The sequence below is a fragment of the Mus caroli genome, chromosome 12 (assembly GCF_900094665.2).
Source record: "Mus caroli chromosome 12, CAROLI_EIJ_v1.1, whole genome shotgun sequence".
Lineage (NCBI taxonomy): Eukaryota > Metazoa > Chordata > Mammalia > Rodentia > Muridae > Mus > Mus caroli.
Window position 1 is genome coordinate 105,288,658 of NC_034581.1, and position 18,501 is coordinate 105,307,158.

General features: G+C 49.7%; 1 protein-coding gene and 1 non-coding gene across 5 annotated transcripts in view; both read left to right on the plus strand.

The window, feature by feature from the left end:
* Window positions 1–508: 508 nt before the first annotated feature.
* Trnai-aau lies at window positions 509–582 on the plus strand. Its single transcript has one exon. It is a non-coding gene; the product is annotated as a tRNA-Ile (tRNA).
* A 5,627-nt stretch (window positions 583–6,209) lies between these two features.
* Window positions 6,210–18,501, plus strand: part of Znf839 (zinc finger protein 839) — a 22,248-nt gene continuing 9,956 nt past the window's right edge. For 3 of the 4 annotated variants that reach the window (XM_021179352.2, XM_029484970.1, XM_029484969.1), the window contains exons 1-3: window positions 6,210–6,452; window positions 11,387–12,262; window positions 16,558–16,785. In XM_021179352.2, coding sequence (XP_021035011.1) covers window positions 6,210–6,452; window positions 11,387–12,262; window positions 16,558–16,785 — 1,347 coding nt within the window. Of the gene's footprint in view, window positions 6,453–7,837; window positions 7,942–11,386; window positions 12,263–16,557; window positions 16,786–18,501 lie in introns of all 4 variants that reach the window. The other variant, XM_029484971.1, reaches the window with a different exon arrangement.

Genomic DNA, 18,501 nt, shown 5'->3' on the forward strand with positions numbered 1-18,501 from the left:
CTGAGAGTTTCTACTTCTGAGTCCAGTCAAAAATAGTCTTTAAGAATGACAAATAAATAATCAGACCTTGCGGGGGGCGGACTAGCACGGGGTTCAGGTCCGCAGGAAGGCAGCTAAGGTCCTAGCAGCTGCTGGTGACTCGATGCTGTGAAGTTCGCGGTCGTTCTTCGCTTTCTGTCTGGCTTTCCGTATTCTAAGTTTGATTCAGCCATGACAACGGCGCTGGTTCCCCAGTTTTCTCGCTGCAAATATTCTCGGAGCTCTGACCGGCAACAGCTATGTTCCCTGGAAACGCCTGGGTTCTCTGTAGGACCCCGCCCCCGCGTCAGTTTCTTCATCTGCTCCAGGAGTAGCACACGGAGCAAGAGCTCGGGTGGGGCGGGGAGCGCGTGGGAGAGGGGCGGGTGCTTGGAACCCTGGGGACAAGGGGAGGAGCCAGACAGCCTGGAGCACAGGCTGCTACAAGGACAAACCTTGTGGGCTGTCTGAGAGCAGACTTCAGCCGTCTGGCCGGTTAGCTCAGTTGGTTAGAGCGTGGTGCTAATAACGCCAAGGTCGCGGGTTCGATCCCCGTACGGGCCAGAGAAGTAACTTTTTAGAAGAAGCTTTGTAATTTGTAAGCACTACCATTCTAAATTCTAGAAAGTGGACTTCAGCCTCTTTCCTACCCTAACCCGCCAGCCAGTACAGAGCCGAAGTTCCTTCTATCCCTTGTCGCCGGCCCCACCAGCCACTTGAATAGGACATCTTATATTACTCGTTTAAATCCGGCTCTGGTCATCCGGGACATTTCCCAAGACTCCAGTTTCCCTGGCTGTGCAGTAAAGACGAATGGCCTCCGGTGGACCTCAGTGTTCACTGCAGTTCTTAACGCTGAAAACGCAGGTCGGGGCAAAGCGTTCCGCGGGTATTTACCGCAAGCAGACTGCCCGCGCTGGGCGACCCCGGCACCACTGACCGCCTGTCCAGAAGACTTCGCTTGTTTCTGCCTGCTTTCTGTCAAAGATTTTCGACTCCACACTTCGTCCTCTTAGTTCTGCGTTTGGAGGCAGAGGGCAGTGAACACCTTTCTCACGGAATTTCCTAGTCTTTGGCTGATCATGGGTGTTTACAAAAACAAACAAACAAAACCCCCTAGCTTTCTAGGCTCCTCGCCTTTTTTTAGCTCCTTTGTGGGTGCAGGGTGCTGCGTTTTGTTATTCGTAGCCCAGACTCCGGATTCTTCTGCCTCCACCTCTGACAGCTGAGATTACAGAATGGACTACCGTACCTGTCGGCTCTATCCTTTTCTCCAATGTGGTTGGACTCTGGATTAGGGAACCGCAGCTCAAGTGCACAGAGCTTAAGGTCTTGATAAATGCTTGCGCTGTAGTGAGAGCTATGGATTTCATGCTAGTGGGTGGGACTGTTGTTATTACATACAAAATTAAAATAAAATAAGTGGACTGCCGGCCCCCAGAATAGGGGCCTGCAGGTGTCATGTCTTGGATGCGAGTTCCTGGTACTTGGTTTAGCCAGTGACACAGTAGGGCATGGAGCTGGGCACTGAGACTAGATCTCAAGCTGGCTTTTCTTTTTCTCCCTGCTGTAACTGTGGCTTTCCACCATGAGGTGGGCTGGTTTACCTCAGCTGTTGTGAACTTATCCATCTGCACAGAGCCGTGGGTTGGGCTCCTCCAGCTCGTACAACTGAGCATCGACTCTATCAGTGCAAGGAGATGGTAATCTGTTTCTGTTTGTTTTTCATTTTCAGAGCTAGCCCGGGAGTGATGGGTGAGCCCCCTACCTCTAAGCTGGACCCTGGCCCTTTGGACTGTGTTTTTTGGCATGACTTTTCTGTATCAGTGAACATGGAAAAGGACTGGCAGATGGTGACAGGACTGGCTCTTTTGATGGGAGAGCAAAGAAAGCAGCTATCTCTCTGATGTAGCCTTGACGGTCCAGTGCTGCGGATTGTCCTGGCGCTAATTCTATTTGATGTTAATTCCGTTCTCCAGTGAGTGGTTGTGAACAAGGAATGAGTCAGCACTCAGGTGATTTCCTGTAAACCTGCTTCCCACCTTAGTTTCTAAAATAAAGGAGAGCTGATGATTGGGCAGATAAAAGGGACGGTGGAGCGGAAGGTTGGGAGAGAGAAGAAGAAGAAAATGGAAGAGGGAGAGGAAGAGAAGAAAAGCAGAGCAGAAGCAGCTGGCCTGGAGAAACCGCAAGTTCTAAAGGGTCTCTTATATGGGGAAGATGGTTGTAGTGGTAGATCTGCCCAATCTAGGCACTCAGCATGTGTTCATATTAATTCCGTTGTGTTTTCATTGCTAGGGCATATTTGGGTGGGAGATTTACTGTAACTCTTAGTTACAGTATCAGTAATGAACTCTTAGTTCCAGGGGTCAGACATCTTCTTCTGCCCTCCCTGGACACCTGCACACAAGTGGCACTCACTCACACAGACACATGCACATAAAGAAAAATCAACCTTAAAAAGTACTTTAAACTGGGCAGTGGTAGCGCATGCCTTTAATCCCAGCATTTGGAAAGCAGAGGCAGGCAGATTGCTGAGTTCGAGGCCAACAGCCTGGTCTACAAAGTGAGTTCCAGGACATCCAGGACTACACAGAGAAACCCTGTCTTGGAAAACAAAACAAACAAACAAACAAACAAAGTACTTTAAAAATTATTTTGAGGGCTGGTGAGATGACTCAGTGGGTAAGAGCACTGACTGCTCTTCTGAAGGTCCTGAGTTCAAATCTCAGCAACCACATGGTGGCTCACAACCACCCTCTTCTGGTGTGTCTAAAGACAGCTACATATACTTACATATAATAAAAAATAAGTCTTTTTAAAAAAATTATTTTGCCGGGCGTGGTGGCGCACACCTTTAATCCCAGCACTCGGGAGGCAGAGGCAGGCGGATCACTGAGTTTGGGGCCAGCCTGGTCTACAGAACGAGTTCCAGGACAGCCAGGGCTACACAGAGAAACCCTGTCACAAAAACAAAATGTAATAAAACAGAACTAAAATAAATAAATTAGTTAAAAATTAAAATTATCTTGAATTTAGTCGTGGTGGTGACTGTCTTTAACCCCACCCAGCACTGGAGGCAGAAGGACCTCCAGGCTGTAATCAGAGGTGCAGAGCACCACGCCTGGCCCCTCAGTGTTCCTTTACCAATATTATTCAGCATTCATGATCTAATCCGGTCTTCTGGTAACCCATCTTTTGTCTGTTAATTTGAAATGTACACATCCTCCAATTCAAACGATAAGGTTTTTTTTTTCTCTCCAGCACGGTGTCAAGAGGCTGTTAAAACAGAGTCGGGGCCGGGCGTGGTGGCTCAGGCCTTTAATCCCAGCACTCGGGAGGCAGGAGGCAGGCGGATTTCTGAGTTCGAGGCCAGCCTGGTCTTCAAAGTGAGTTCCAGGACAGCCAGGGCTATACAGAGAAACCCTGTCTGGGGAAAAAAAACAAAAACAAAACCCCAAAAACCAACCAACCAAACAAACAAACAAACCAGAGTCGATATTCTGGAAAATGGGGGTAATTCTAGACTTGCGGTTAGAGGGAAGAGAAAAGGAAGACAATAGTAAAGAAGTAAGTGTGCACGTGACAGACCCCTGTAACACCAGCACTCGGGAGGCTGAGGCTGGCAGATGTGAGCTCCAGGCCATACATGGAGCCAGTCGTTGTTCCACTGAGACAAAGACCCGTGGACAACCTTAGTGAGATGCCAGGGGAGTAACTCAGGACACTGCAGGGTGGAAACTGGCTTCAGTAATGATAAAGATGATAATCAGACCTGGGGTCAGTTCCCTTCGCACGCACGCAGGCACGCACCCACCGTGGCTTACAACCACCGCAGGTGATCTGATGTTCCTGCTCACAAGTGCTGCACACACATAGTATATACTCAGGCACATAGATAACATACATATACACATATACACACATACATATACACACACATATACTCAGGCACATACATACATAGTTTAAAATAAAAAGAGAATCCTGCCGGGTGTGGTGGCGCACACCTTTAATCCCAGCACTTGGGAGGCAGAGGCAGGCAGATTTCTGAGTTCGAGGCCAGCCTGGTCTACAAAGTGAGTTTCAGGACAGCCAGGGCTATACAGAGAAACCCTGTCTCGAAAAAACCAAAAAAAAAAAAAAAAAAAAGAGAGAGAGAGAGAATCCTTTGGTGAGATGCAATAATCAGAGCCTTCCCTGGCAGCAGGCTGTCCCCAGTCCCTCTCCTATGCGTCTCCCTCATCTCACACTGACTCGTGATTGATAGGACCCTCATCCGCCTAACAGGGGCTTAATGAGGATGTGTTGACCAGTGGTCCTACTGTGCTACTCAGGGAAGAGCTGACGCACAGAACCACTACAGTACAGAGAGAAGTTAGGCTGAGGCTGGGGAGCTGGATGGACAGACTGAAGTGTGAGAAGGGTGGACACATGGGTGGATGGATGCATCTGCCCATCTATTTACCCACCCACCCATCCATCTGTCTGTCCATCCACCCATCCATCTGTCTGTCCATCCAGCCATCCATCCATGCATCCCTGAGTGTATACTTTGGCCCAGAGCTTGTGTTGGGCACCCAATGGGTAATATGTCATCCCTGCCCTGGAGATGTTCACTCTAGGTGCCAGGTAGCTGTGGGATGGGTCACCCCGGAAATACTTGAGGAGGCTTCAGATGGAGCACTAATGTCAAATATAAAAACATTTTGGGGCTGGAGAGATGGGTCAGTGGTTCCAAGCACTGGCTGCTCTTACAGAAGTCCAGGGTTCCATTCCCAGCAACCACATGGTGGCTCACAGCCATCTCTCTGTCCCAGGGGATTGCCAGTAACACGAGTTGTGTACAAAACACCCATACACATAAGACAAAACAAAAATGAAATTAAATGCAAACTTTATAATCCTATTGTGAGGCAGGGTAAAACTGAGCGGACACACGGAAGGGAAAAGCGCTCATTACCCTGGAGTCGGGCTGAAGCCTCGTGCCAGCAGGGTGTCAAGCAAGGACTCCGGCATAATTGACAATTATTGAGAAGGTTGCCAACATAAAGAGAATATTCCATCTATATAGAAATGCTTAAGATAATAATGTTAAAAACTGTTCATGAGGGCTGGTGAGATGGCTCAGTGGGTAAGAGCACCTGACTGCCCTTCCAAAGGTCCAGAGTTCAAATCCCAGCAACCACATGGTGGCTCACAACCATCCGTAACGAGATCTGGCGCCCTCTTCTGGAGTGTCTGAAGACAGCTACAGTGTACTTACATATAATAAATAAATCTTTAAAAAAAAAAAAAAAAAACTGTTCATGATGGCTCCCACCTTCATTTCCAGCACTCAGGGTCAGCCTGGTCTACAGAGGGAGTTCTAGGACACTCTGTGCAGGGTTACACGGAGAAACGCGTCTTGAACTCCACACTCCCCCAAATAATAATGTTAAGACAACAATAAATTATGTATATATTACCTATTTCTTTTCTCAGGTATAAACTTGCAATTTTCTAGGAACCTCACAAGAGACTACACTTTATATATGTGAGCATATTTATATACATATGGATTATAAATTATAATGTGAGCTATGGTTTTATCTGACCAGACCGCAGTCTGTGAAAGGATCCTCTAGAGTCACCCTGAGCCGCCCTCTAAACTCATTTACTGCAGAGGGGAAAAGGTTTCCTCCAGCAACCCTTGTAACCCTTTGTAACTTGAAAGCCACCAACATGTATGTCTGACTGACTGCTCAGACGTTTAAACTGGCTCCCTCTTGAGAAGCCCCCTTGTAAATCTTAACTTGGTTGAGCCTTTGTCCTAGCATTCATAAAGATATGGTTCCAGCCCCCGGCACCGCATAAAACCAGTAGTGAGTGGTGCGTGACTGTAACGCCAAGTTTCTCGAGCGGGGTTAGGAAGACATTTCAATTTGAGGATTAGCGATCAGTGTAAGCCCCGGACTCGGGAACTCGGAAGACCTCCACTGAGGATCCGATCCGGGACATCAGCATGGAGCGAGCGACACTTGGGGATCGAAACATTAACAGAGCGGCGGCCGCAGCAATTTTGTACAAGCCCGGGAGCCTCTGAGATGTTTTGGCCTGCGGGGCACGCGTAGGTTCCGCCCTCTACCGGGTGACGCACTTCCGCCCCGCCTAAACAGGCGACACGGGTTCGAGTCCCCCCATAGGCCGCCATGGCGGGCGCGGAACCGGAGCCCGGGAATGTCGGCGGCAGTGGCTCGACTCTTTCCGGCCGGAGCCACGGCACCGTGCGCTTGGCTCCGCTGGACCCCGAGCAGCTGCGGCGAGTTCTGGAGCAGGTGACTCGGGCGCAGCCACCGCCCGGCGCGCTGCCGGCCGCGGCGCAGCGGCTCCGGGACGGGGCCCAGCAGGCCGCCCAGCCGGGCGCCGAGGCCCCGCGCCTGCTGACACCGCAGGTGAGGCGCCGCGCGGGGTGGAGGGGCCGGAGCTGGCCGCTGCGGACCGCGTTCGGAGGCTGAGTCGTGCGCGCCCAGCTCCGCGCGCCCGGCCTTCCTCGGGGCGTCCTGCTTCCTCCTCCGCGCCCACAGCCCTGCTCCGAGCCCCTCCGCGCCTGGCCCGCCCGACAGCAACTTGTCCTTCCTTCAGCATCTATGGGGCGCTAGAAGTTATGCCAGGTTCTATACCGAGCCCAAGTGTATTCTCAATGGCCAGCGGGTAGCATAAGTCACGTTTTTGGGGGGGTGTGTGTGTGACAAGGGAGAACTTTCTCCTGGTCGGTTCTGGAGCCCTGACACTGGAACCCAGAGCTGAGTGAATTTAGAGGAAAGCGGTGGCGGCACGCGCAGCCACTGACCCAGAACTGGGCCAGAGTGGAGAGAACTTTGCTGGAGACTTTGGCATACTTCAGTGTCCAATACAGTAGCAAAGAAACACAGGAAGGCGCCGCACTGCAGAACTACCTCCCTCCCGGCGGGTTTAACCCCCTGCTCACACAGATTTGGGCTGTTTTGAGAGTAGCCACTAAAATCTGGCTTCTCCTGGGAGGGTCCAGGTAGCTCCTGAAACTGGAGGTACTCTATGTCGGTTGTAAGAAGACCTGCTGGCTTTGCAAATGACAACACACACCTCACCTCAGGGAAGAGACCAGGAGAGAGAGCTGTCTCCACCAGATTCTAAAATAGGGCAGAGAGTAGAATTCTATGGTCTCCAGTGGTTTTGAGGTAGATATTGGCTATTCAAGGTGTGCATCCCATTGGTCATCAAGACTGGACAGTTGGTTGAGGGACTAGTTTAAAACAGGGGAAGCACCAAGGTGGGCCAGCTTGGTGGGAAAAGGCTCTTGATGCTACCCAAGCCTGCCAGCCTCACTTTGAACCCAGAACCCAAAAAAGGTGGAAGGAGAGAACTGACCTACACACACACACACACACACACACACAATTTTTTTAAATTAACAAGGCTGGAAGCCTGTGTTACTGGTTTTGGTAAGTCAGTATGTGTCTTCCTGACAGCACTTGCTAGAAGAGTGACCCTTGGTGACTGACCCTCTTTGGGCATTGGCTTCTCTGCCTGCAGGAAGGATGGCTCACTATCTAAGGTTCCTCGCTGGTAGACTGCTGCCCTAGGGAGCAAGTCTGAGACAGACGTGACACACCATTGGTGCAGCCTCCGTGAAGTTCCTGCTCGGGGCGTCTGCACGGCTGTCAGCGGCCACATGACATGTTTTGCTTTTTGTTTTGTCTCCTTTCTGAGATTAGGTCTTGTTTCCCAGGGTGGCTGCAGACCTGACACATGGCTGAGCATGACTTTAAATCTCTAATCCTTCCTTCCCCTCCTCTAGAGGTTTCTGCGGTGCTGGGGCTGAACACAGTGGCTCCTCTGTGGTTTAACACTCTGTCAACCGAACCACATCGCTGCCACCCCGGGGAAACCACACAAGAGAGGGTCAGTGTCTCGGCTTGCTGTACTCTAAGGCTGTGTCCTCCTCACCTTGCTAACTATGGCCACAACTTTGAATTTGATATGACAGCTTTGGAAAGAGGCAGTGATATAATTTCCACCAAAGGAGAGCAAACTTAATCAAAGTTAGCTCGATAGAATTGCTGGTGGTAGCTGGTGTGATGGGGATGGTGAAAACCAGACTCGAAATAATGAAAGAATGGACCTTTGTGGCCTGGTGTGCAGGATAATCTTCCAGCCTAAACTGTGCCATGATAACCCAGAGGCCAAGCAGATAAGGATTCTGTCCCCAAGGAGTCTGAGGACTTGGAGGAAGTGTTGCAAGACCCAGATGATAGCTGGTCAAGGACAAAAAGCTAGAGATGTAACTAACTGAATACATTCAGAAGAAGGAAACAGTCTCTGAGAGCACACAGCTGAAAAGCTAGTGCTGAGCTAGATTTGCCAGGCTGGGTGCCCCCTGGAAATGCAGGAGAGAAGAGGCAGCATTCCGGGGTACACTTGGGGTTCATTGATAAAACCAGGATAGCAAGCTGTGGCTCACTGTGGGGACAGCAGACCAGAAGTACAAGCCAGTGACCACCTTCTGGTCTTGTGGGTCTCATCTTCACTGTTCCTGACCTAGAGACACACTTCAATTCCACTAACAGCTGTGCGCGGTCCTAGACTTCCAAGAAGCCTCCGTTTTCCTTAGACAGAAGTGCCTTGTAATGCCTGACCAAATTCATTGTGACCTTCAAGGCACCTGAGAGACAGTCGTCTTCTTGAAGGCCTCTGTTGTGTCACTGTGGCAGTGTTCCCTGCCTGACCTGTCTCTGGGGACTCCTGTCTCCTTTCAGAATCGTCAGTGAAACATTTGAAAAGACAGGTCTGAGGGGATTGTCCCAGGAGAGGTAATCCTACAGACCTACAGGGAGTGAGCGGATGCTTATAAATGGGTGCCAGGGGGACTTAAGAACTTCTGCTGAGCTGGACAGTGGTGGCACACGCCTTTAGTCCCAGCACTTGGGAGGCTGAGGCAGGCAGGTTTCTGAGTTTGAGGCTAGCCTGGTCTACAGAGTGAGTTCCAAGACAGCCAGGGCTACACAGAGAAACCCTGCCTGGAAAAACAAATAAACAAACAAACCAAAGACAACAACAACAACAAAAAAACTGCTGAAATCAAATAAACACAAAACAAAGTGTCAAGTGTTATATAACACATTATATGCCCACGTAACACATAATAAGCCCATATAACATAATAAGCCAGTCAGGATCAATAATCAGACCAGTTTTCCTAAAACAAGGTGTGTGTGTGTGTGGTGTGTGTGGATGGCTTTTAGTAAAGTCCAACAAACAATGGTTCTTGAGGATGTGCACAGTAACTAACTGTCATTGAGTCACACGTAGCCCAGGAATTAGGGGCTCACAGAACACCTAATCCCCACATGTCTTATTCCTTAATTTCAAAGAGAGGCTGCAGTTTGTAATAGTGTACCCGGCCGGCATGCAGACAAGGGTGTGTTCCAGCTCGACTTTAGTGACAGTTCTTTCCTGTGTGACTCTGTCACTTACCTCTCACTGGTAGATTGGCTCTGCAGAGGGTTTGCTGGTGGTCTCAAATGAGCGGGGCTACATCCCCTGGAGAAACACAGACTTTGTCACGATTAGGGATGCTACTGGCATCTGGTGGGTAAAGCCAGTATTCTCCAGTGCACAGGATTGTTGTCCTTTCTACCCCCAACACACACACACTAGGTGATCACCAGTCCAGCATATTAATTTGTCTGGAGGGCACAAGCCCGTGCCTGATAGTGTCTGTCTGTCTGTCTCTGTCTCTCTCTCAATGCTAGTCATCTCTGTTCTGTAAGTGCAGGGCCTCTTCTCTCCTGCTGTCCCCAGCTTCTTCCCAGACAGCTCATTCCTGACACACATGGCTGTCTCTCATAGGCAGTGCTTAGTAAGTATTCCTGGGATGCTATTGAAGGCAGCCCTCTTCTTTGGTGGGTATCTGGCTATTACAGAAAGTGCTGCCTCAGATGTAGGACGTACTTTTTGCACAGTTTTGTTGTTGTTGTTGTTGTTTTTTTTTTTTTAATAGAGTCAGAAAGTGAACTGCTGGGTCAAAGAACATACACAGTTAAGTTTTCATTGGATTAAAAGGAAACCGTTGCAAGTGCAGATTTCTAGGTGTGTGTTCCTGGAGAAGCTCACACGTGTATATAAGTACAGGCCAGTGGCACTCTGAGCAGATGCTGGGAACAGAGGGTTAGAAGCAGGAGAACGGTGAGCTCGGTTGCAGAGAGTGAACCTGCTGGAGCTGCACTCAGCAGAACAGTCTTGAGAGTGCAGTCAGGCTCAGAGATGACCTGACTTACCTGACGGATGATCGGCTGAGGTGATGATCGGCTGAGGTGATGATTGACTTAGGTGATGATCGGCTGAGGTGATGATCGGCTGAGGGGATGATCGGCTGAGGGGATGATCGATCGGCTGAGGTGATGATCGGCTGAGGGGATGATCGGCTAAGGTGATGATTGGCTGAGGTGATGATTGGCTGAGGTGATGATCAGCTGAGGTGATGATCGGCTGAGGTGATGATTGGCTGAGGTGATGATTGACTTAGGTGATGATCGGCTGAGGGGATGATTGGCTGAGGTGATGATCGGCTGAGGTGATGATTGGCTGAGGTGATGATTGACGGTGAACTAGATAGATGATAGAGTCTGTTGCACAGGCTGTAACTTGTGGCAGGTTCTCTTACATTGTCCTGAATGCGGAGGTGACAAGTGCGTGTCACCACTCCCAGATTGTGACGATACTATTTTGTTTTATTGTTTGAGACAGGCTTTTACTACATACCCCTAGCTGGCCTGTAATTTGCAGAGATCTGCTCGCACTTGCCTCTGCCTCCAGAATTCTGGGATTAAAGATGTGTATCACCATACCTGGCTGTAATATTTTTTTCTTTTCTTCTTAAACAAATTTTTATTTTATGTGTTTGGGTGTTTTGTTGCATGCTTATATGTCTGTGCATCGTGTAGAAGGCCAGATGATGTCATGAAGGCCAGAGAGATGGCTTAGTTAGGATGCTGTATGCTCGTCCAGAGGACCTAGTTCTGTTTTTAGTGCTCATGTTAGCAGCTCAAAAACCACCTGGAGCAATTCCACTTACAGGGATCTGATCTCTGGAGTTCTCAAGCACCCTCACACACATAGCTTACATTCTCTTTCCCTCCCATTCCCCCTCGCCCGTCCCCTCACTCACACACGCACACACAGGTCCACAGGGTGGATCAGTGGTTAGGAACATACACTGCTGTCTTAGAGGATCCGAGTTCGGTTCTCAGTATGGACTTTATGCGGCTCACAGCGCTGTGTGGGTGGGGAGGGCAGCACAGAGGTTTGTGAAGTATAATGCTCCTTCCGGTTTCTTTTCGTGTTTAAGGAACTTGAAGCTATTTGTGTCAAGGTATCTGGTGACACCAAAATTAAGGAAAGAACAATGCACCCCCTGGCTACCATCCAACTCAGAACAGTAAGACAAAGTCAGCCACCTGGGAGAAGCCCCAGCAAGGGTGTGTGTGTCTCCAGCCCTCAGCAGCTCAGGGTGCAGGCCCTGGGGAGGACGGAGTCACAGCTGCAGCTCCTTAGACGCTCCCCTCAGCCTCCTGCTCCTCGGGTGTTTGTACAGAAGATGATGCCAGACCTCCATCCAGTCCCTTTGAAGAGAGCCAAGGCTCACGAGACTGCAAACGGGTGTGACATCGCTCTGAGCCCCGTGGCAGCCTCGGGTCCACGCGCAGTTGCAGCCGTGCCATCTAGCCTGTTGATTTCCAGCTTGCATACAACACATACTGAGAAGTCGAAGAAATCTTTAAGGGTAAGAACTCGATCTGGACGGGTATCCCGGCCTCCCAGGTATAAAGCCAGAGACTACAAGTTCATCAAAACCGAGGACTTAGCAGAAGGGCGTCTGTCGGATTCCGATGACTACTCAGAGCTGAGCGTGGAGGAGGAGGAGGAAGAGCCTCCAGAGAAGCCTGCTTTCTTCGACGTTGAAGTCTGTGCCCTGAGACCCAAGGCCTTTAAGTGTCAGACGTGTGGAAAGTCCTACATAGGGAAAGGGGGGCTGTCGAGGCACTGTAAGCTCAACCCAGGCCATAGCCGGCTGCAGCCTGGGGTGCTGCTGTCGGAGAAAGCTGATGGGGGCCTGACCGTGGGCTGCACAGACTCTAAGACTGGAGGCCTGGCCGGCCCGGAACCGTCCATAGCAGCTGCTCTCTGTGTGGAGGAGGCAGAGTCAGCTTGGCACACCCTACAGGTAATGCTCTGTGTGGTGACAGGACCCTTATCTCTGCTCCCTTCCCTACCCTCCTTCAGTTACATCTTACAGTGTCAGGTGGGGCTCAGGACACATTATCACAGTGAGGTCCCCAAACCCACAGTTGTTACACCGATGCTGGACGGGTGGGAGTGTGTGTCTTTTGCCCATGGCTTCCCTTGGTAAGCACATTTGGTGGAACATGGCCATGGCTGTCTAGAGCTGGTCTCTGTGATTATCGAGTACCCTTGAGTGGTACTCATGAGGCAGAGGAGTGTGGGAAGAAGTGTCTGCCTGCTGTGGTCTCTTCTTTACCTGCAGTAGATCAGGGGCTTCTAAGGTGGAGTGAAGTTGGTAACTAGTTTACAATTAGTACCTTGGGGCCTGGACAGATGACACCTGGGCCCAGGAGATGTATATTGAGCCCTGGAGGTAGGGCCATGGATCCACCCTCTAATAGGACTAAAAATGTTATCTTGCCTTTAGCACTGATGTCAGCAGTACACCACCTTTTATTGTATTCCACATCAGGCGCTCCTTGCGCCAAGAGTATCAGTCTCATATTCCTTGTCCACCTCTTCTTTCTCCCTCTTCCTCCTCCTCCTCCTCCAGTCACTCTTAGTGACAAGGACTGCTCTCAAGGACTAGGCACATGCTCTGCCACTGGGCTACTCCTTAGCCCTGACCTATATATATATATATATATATATATATATATATATATATATATATAAAAGAAAAATATAAAAATATAAAAATTTTATATATATATATAAAATTTTGTATTTTGTTTGTTTGTTTGAGACAGGGTCTCTATATAGCCCTGGTTGTCCTTGAACTTACTGGGTTGACAAGGCTGCCTTCAAACTCACAGAAATGCGCCTGCCTCTGTCTCACCATTGTGAGGATTACAGGTGTGTGTGTGCACTGCACCCGGCCCTGTACATTCTCTTAGTGATCATTCCTACCTGAAGTATTACAGTAAGACTTGGAGGGTGACTGGCCAGGCCCAGGGTGCAGTGTTTCTAGGTCTCAGGCCAAAGGCTTTTGATTCAAAGTGTGTACTGTATGTAACCAGGATGCCCTTTCATAGAAGGTCATGGAAAACTCTAACCTTAATTTTAAAAAAATATATTTTATATGGGTGTGTGTATGTGTTCATGTGCTACCTGATATGGGTCTTGGGAACCAAACTCAGGTCTTGTGGCCATGTATGCTGGTAGACCAGGCTAGCCCGGAGCCCACAGAGTGTGCCTGTCTGAATCTGCCTTTGGGGTGCTGGGATTAAAGGCATCCGCCACTAGGCCTGGCTTGGTTTTATTTTTTGAGACAAGTCCTATTGATACTGTCTAGGGATGTGGGAATGGGTTCATTTTCTCTGCCAATTAGAAAATGAAAAGGTAAGGAAGAAGGGTTTGTGGGAACCTTGTGGCGTCCCAGCAGAGCCATCATTTGATACCTGGGAAACTGGAGTTCGCTCTTAGGATTCTTAGTCTCCTTAGTAACAGAGTTTAAGAACTGATGCAAACAAGGCTTGAGGACAGCCTGCTGGAGTTACAGGAGAAGCCCAGGGCGGAGAGGCTGACGCCTGCCCCCCCCCCCCCCCACTTCCTGTGAGGGAGTGGAGAAGGAGCAGAGCTGGGCTGCCTGAGGTGCGGCAGCCTCAAGGACAGCTGCACAGTGGGGACAAGAGAGCTTTAGGAAGGAAGCCCGATCGATGTGTTACTTAGGGAGCTTAAAAATCATTCAGCTCTAAACGGAACCCATCCTGCTGTGCTTGGTCCTCCAGCCAAGTCCCTGACTTAGCCCATTACAGTGTCTCCACCTATTGCTTCCTTCCTTTCTCTTGTTAAATAATCTTATGTTGGTTATTTTGCTTGCATGTATTTCTGTGTCCCATGTGCATACGTTTTGCCTTTCAAGACAGGAAGAAGGCATTGGATCCCTGGAATTAACTGGAGTTACAGATGGATGTGAGCCACCACATGGAATAGAGCTGGGAATAGAACCTGGGCTCTGGAAGCCCAGGCAGCACTCTTAACTCCTGAGCCATCCCTCCAGCTCCGTGGATACCATTCTTTTTTCTTTTTTTTAAATGCTTCTCTTTTTTTTTGTTTTTGTTTTTGTTTTTGTTTTGTTTTTTTTTCCGAGACAAGGTTTCTCGGTGTAGCCGGTGGCTGTCCTGGAACTCACTTTGTAGACCAGGCTGACCTCAAACTCAGAAATCTGCCTGCCTCTGCCTCCTGAGTGCTGTGATTAAAGGGGTGCACCACCTCCGCCTGCCCTTGGATTCCATTCTTGATACTGCTTGGGTGTTTACCAGCTTCTTCCATTTGTCTTCCCTTTGTCTAGACAGTGGCTGTCCTTCCTTTATGGTATCTGGAATCTGAAGTTGGAAACCCTCTCTGACCTCTTTCTCTGGCATTGCCCATGCAGAGAACTGCACGTTTGTGACACATTTTGTTTTCTTGTTAGTCTTCTGTCATGGGGTCTGTTTCCACTGAGAATATTTAGGCATTCTCCTTTTACCCTTCAGCCTGTGGGTGTCATCAGCCTGGGCATTTGCACAGTAGGACAGGCACACCCAGACTGCCTTAGACAAATGGGACCCGCAGGCTCCCTAGGACTGGCCACCTCTTCAGTCTTGGAAACAGCTCTTGGGTTTACCTAGCTGCCTTACCTTGGGAATAGCTGTAGGCTCCACTAATTGTCCCCTTTGTCCTGCTAGGGTGGGCAGGAACACCCTCAGCATGATCTCCTATTCCTTCCTGAGGGATCATGTGGTACTTCAGCCCGCAGCCACACCCAGCGTTCCTCCTAAAACTGTTGCCGTGACTATTTGGAAGGAGACTCTCACCGTGGAAAGGGGTTAGGGCAGCTGGATGTAGGGTGCCAGGGGTCCCAGTTACTCAGGAGCCGGAAGTAGGAGCATCAGCTGTGGCCAGGAATAGAAGCCAAGCCTGGGCAATACTGTTGTACCCATCTCAGAACAAAAACATGACAAACAGAAAAGACTTAAGGGACACATGGTACCTGGTGCCAGCCGTCACAGCCTGTGTGTCCTTAGGTCAGCTCTTTGACACTACAGCCATCCTGGAGGTGTTTTCAGAGGGCATTGGCTAGACTGTCACTCAGGGTTTCCTCCAGTGAGCCTCGGGAAGCCATGGAGACGGAGCTCGATTAGGCCCATGTCCCTGGGGACAAACTGGGAGTTAGGAGGGTAAAAGAGACAGAGGCACTGAGGGGCAGGTTTCCCTTCTCCTGAGAACGTGCTGTAATTACTCAGATCCACTGAAGGATGTGCTTTCAAAGGATGCATTTGAAGCTGGAGAGGTGACTCTGCTCTTGCAGAGGACCCGCGTTTGGTTCCCAGCACCCGTGTGAGGTGGCTAACAACCCCTGTAAGTCCAGCTTCAGGGTCTCTGCAGGCATCTGCACCCGCACACACGTATCCCACACAGATGAGTACATGCATACAACTAAAAAGCGAATCTAAAAAGGGACGAGCTTATGGTGCTTGAAATATAATGACAAGGTTATTATAACGCATTCAAGGTTGTGCATAAGTAATAAGTTAGAAATGAACTGACCAGCACTTGGGAGGCAGAGGCAGGNGGATTTCTGAGTTCGAGGCCAGCCTGGTCTACANGGCAGAGGCAGGTGGATTTCTGAGTTCGAGGCCAGCCTGGTCTACAAAGTGAGCTCCAGGACAGCCAGGGCTACACAGAGAAACCCTGTCTCGAAAAATTAAAAAAAAAAAAGAAAAAAAGAAATGAACTCGAGGGCTGGTGAGAAGGTCCTGAGTTCAAATCCCAGCAACCACATGGTGGCTCACAGCCATCCGTAACGAGATCTGGCGCCCTCTTCTAGAGTGTCTGAGGACAGCTACAGTGTACTCACATATAATAATAAATAAATAAATATTAAAAAACAAAAAGAAGTGAACTGGAGCATGTTGTTGCTGGGTGTTGGGGATCTAACTGACAGCAAGCACAAGCTCTGTCCGAGGCTGAGCTCCACCCCAGCCCCGGGGATATGCTTTAAGGTGATAATTAACTTTAGACAAGTTCCCACAGCACTGTTTGTCAGCCCAGACTTCCTGAATGGCTGGTCACCATTTGATGTTCATAAGAGTGTGGCGGTAGTTAAAGGGTATTAGCTAAAGAAAAATGGTTTAGAAAGTTCCTTGAGTTTGACTTGACATTTCTGTGCCTTAAGATGTTCATGATGGCATATAATGCATGAGTTTACAAGTTTTCATTTTGTTTTATTGTTGGGTGTGCAACACTACATAGAACGGTCAGCCTGTCGAAGTTGAAGAAACACTGGTACCTGAACCACAAAAAAGAAGTACCTCAGCTCTTCTGAGACCAGAGAAATACCTAGGACCTAAAAATCGAAATTGGGAAAGCCAGGCAGAAGTCAGCACAGCCAGCCTGCAGGAGAGCAGAGCAGTCCAGCCAGAAGGCGGCCCTGCTGTGCCTTCAGGGCTGAGTGTGTCCGGGGGAGCCCAGCTCCGGGAGGTAACTCGCTCTGATTCAGTGTACTCAGCGTGCTTGTCTGGTGCAGCATCAAACTGTTCCCTCCCTTCGTTCTTCCTTTTTCTTGTTTGTTTTGAGGCAGGGTCGCATGTGTAGCTCCTGCTAGCCTTGATTTCACAGTGGACTTGCTTCAGTGTCCTGATAGCTCATGTGTCAGGCCTGGGCCACCATTCCAGGCACTGTCTGGTTTCTGAACTTAAAACACCAACATCCCAGAATGGTGTAGTGATGCACACCAGAAATTCCAGCTCTCTGGAGCCTGATCAGGAGGGTTGAGAGTTCCAGGCCATGGGCTGGAGGGATGATGTAGTGGGTAAGATGTGGGTTTCTAGAAGGGATTTTCCTAAATCATGTCTCAAGCACAAAGTGGTGTTACAAGTTACAGCAGCAGATTAAACTCAGGAGGGTTAGCTCTGCTCCCTTCCCCTGTTGTCATGGCAACCATGGATGGCTCACTGTTGAGACCCTTTGAAGTTAGAGGTTGCATTCATTCGAATCAGCACCATCTACAGAAGGTGCAAATGGGAGGCAGCTCAGCGCCAGTCCCTGCCCTGTCTGAAGCACTGTCAACCTCCTCAGCATCAGTCAGGTGGCCTTCCATCTGAGCAGACAAGTGGCGGTCAGGGCAGCTGTGGGCAGGAGGCGGGGCCAGAGCTTGAATCTATGTTCTGTGGTGTCAGAGTCGGGCTGTCCCAGGCTGCATGATGGCTGCAGTGAGTCTGTTTTCTTGAGGACACCTCACTGTCCTACAGCTGAGTGGCTGCCGTGACCACTCGAGAATTCTCCAGAAGATGATGACACTTATTTAACTATGAACGGTGTCCAGCAACAGCATGGCAGGCCCAGCGTGCACAGACTAGACAGAGCTGCCACTCTGGCAGGAATTTGGGTGAGGAGTGATGACCGAACCTGTTGGTTGACAATAGTGCTGGGTGGATGTTCTCATTGAGCTAACAATAAGGAGATGGATTCTATCGAAGCTTGTCCAGAGTTAGGTCATGGCAAGGTAACTCTTTATAAACCACCTTCCTATGCTTCTACAGAGCTGAAACCACAGGTCGGCCTTCCCTACGAGCTCTTGAAAGTTGAAGTAAAACGTAACTTGTTTAGTGTGTGTGCATGTGTGTGTGTGTGCGTGCAGGGGTGTGCACTCATTTACATGGTGTGGCAGGTGTGGAGGTCACCATTGTAGCCTTGGCTTTCTCCTTCCCTCTTCACTTGGCTTCTGGGGATGGAACTTATGCACCAAGTTTGCAGAGCTGAGCGACCCTGCCAGTAAGGCTTTTCTTCGGCTCCTCTGGTCCCCTCAGGTCTTGCACTGTTCTCTAATAGTCTCTGATTATTCTCGAAGCCTAGGCCACATGGCTTCCCTACTCCTCACACATGGCGTTGCGTTTCCGAGGCTTCCTTAGGTTCCTCTCCCTGCCTGCTTCCTCTGCAGACTCCCATATTGTGCTACTTGGTTAGACCTCTCTCTGGAGCCTCACATCTCAGAGAGCTCAGCAGTGGCTGGGTGTGATGACAGCTCACTCTTTCAGCTCAGTACTTGGGAGGCAAAGGCAGGTAGATCCCTGGGTGTTCAGAGTCAGCCAGGGTAAATAGTGAGATTCTGTCTCCAGCTAAACAAACCCCCAAATCACTTCCCTTTAAAAAAAGGAAGGAAGGAAGGAAGGGGGGAGGGAGGGAGGGGGGAGGGGG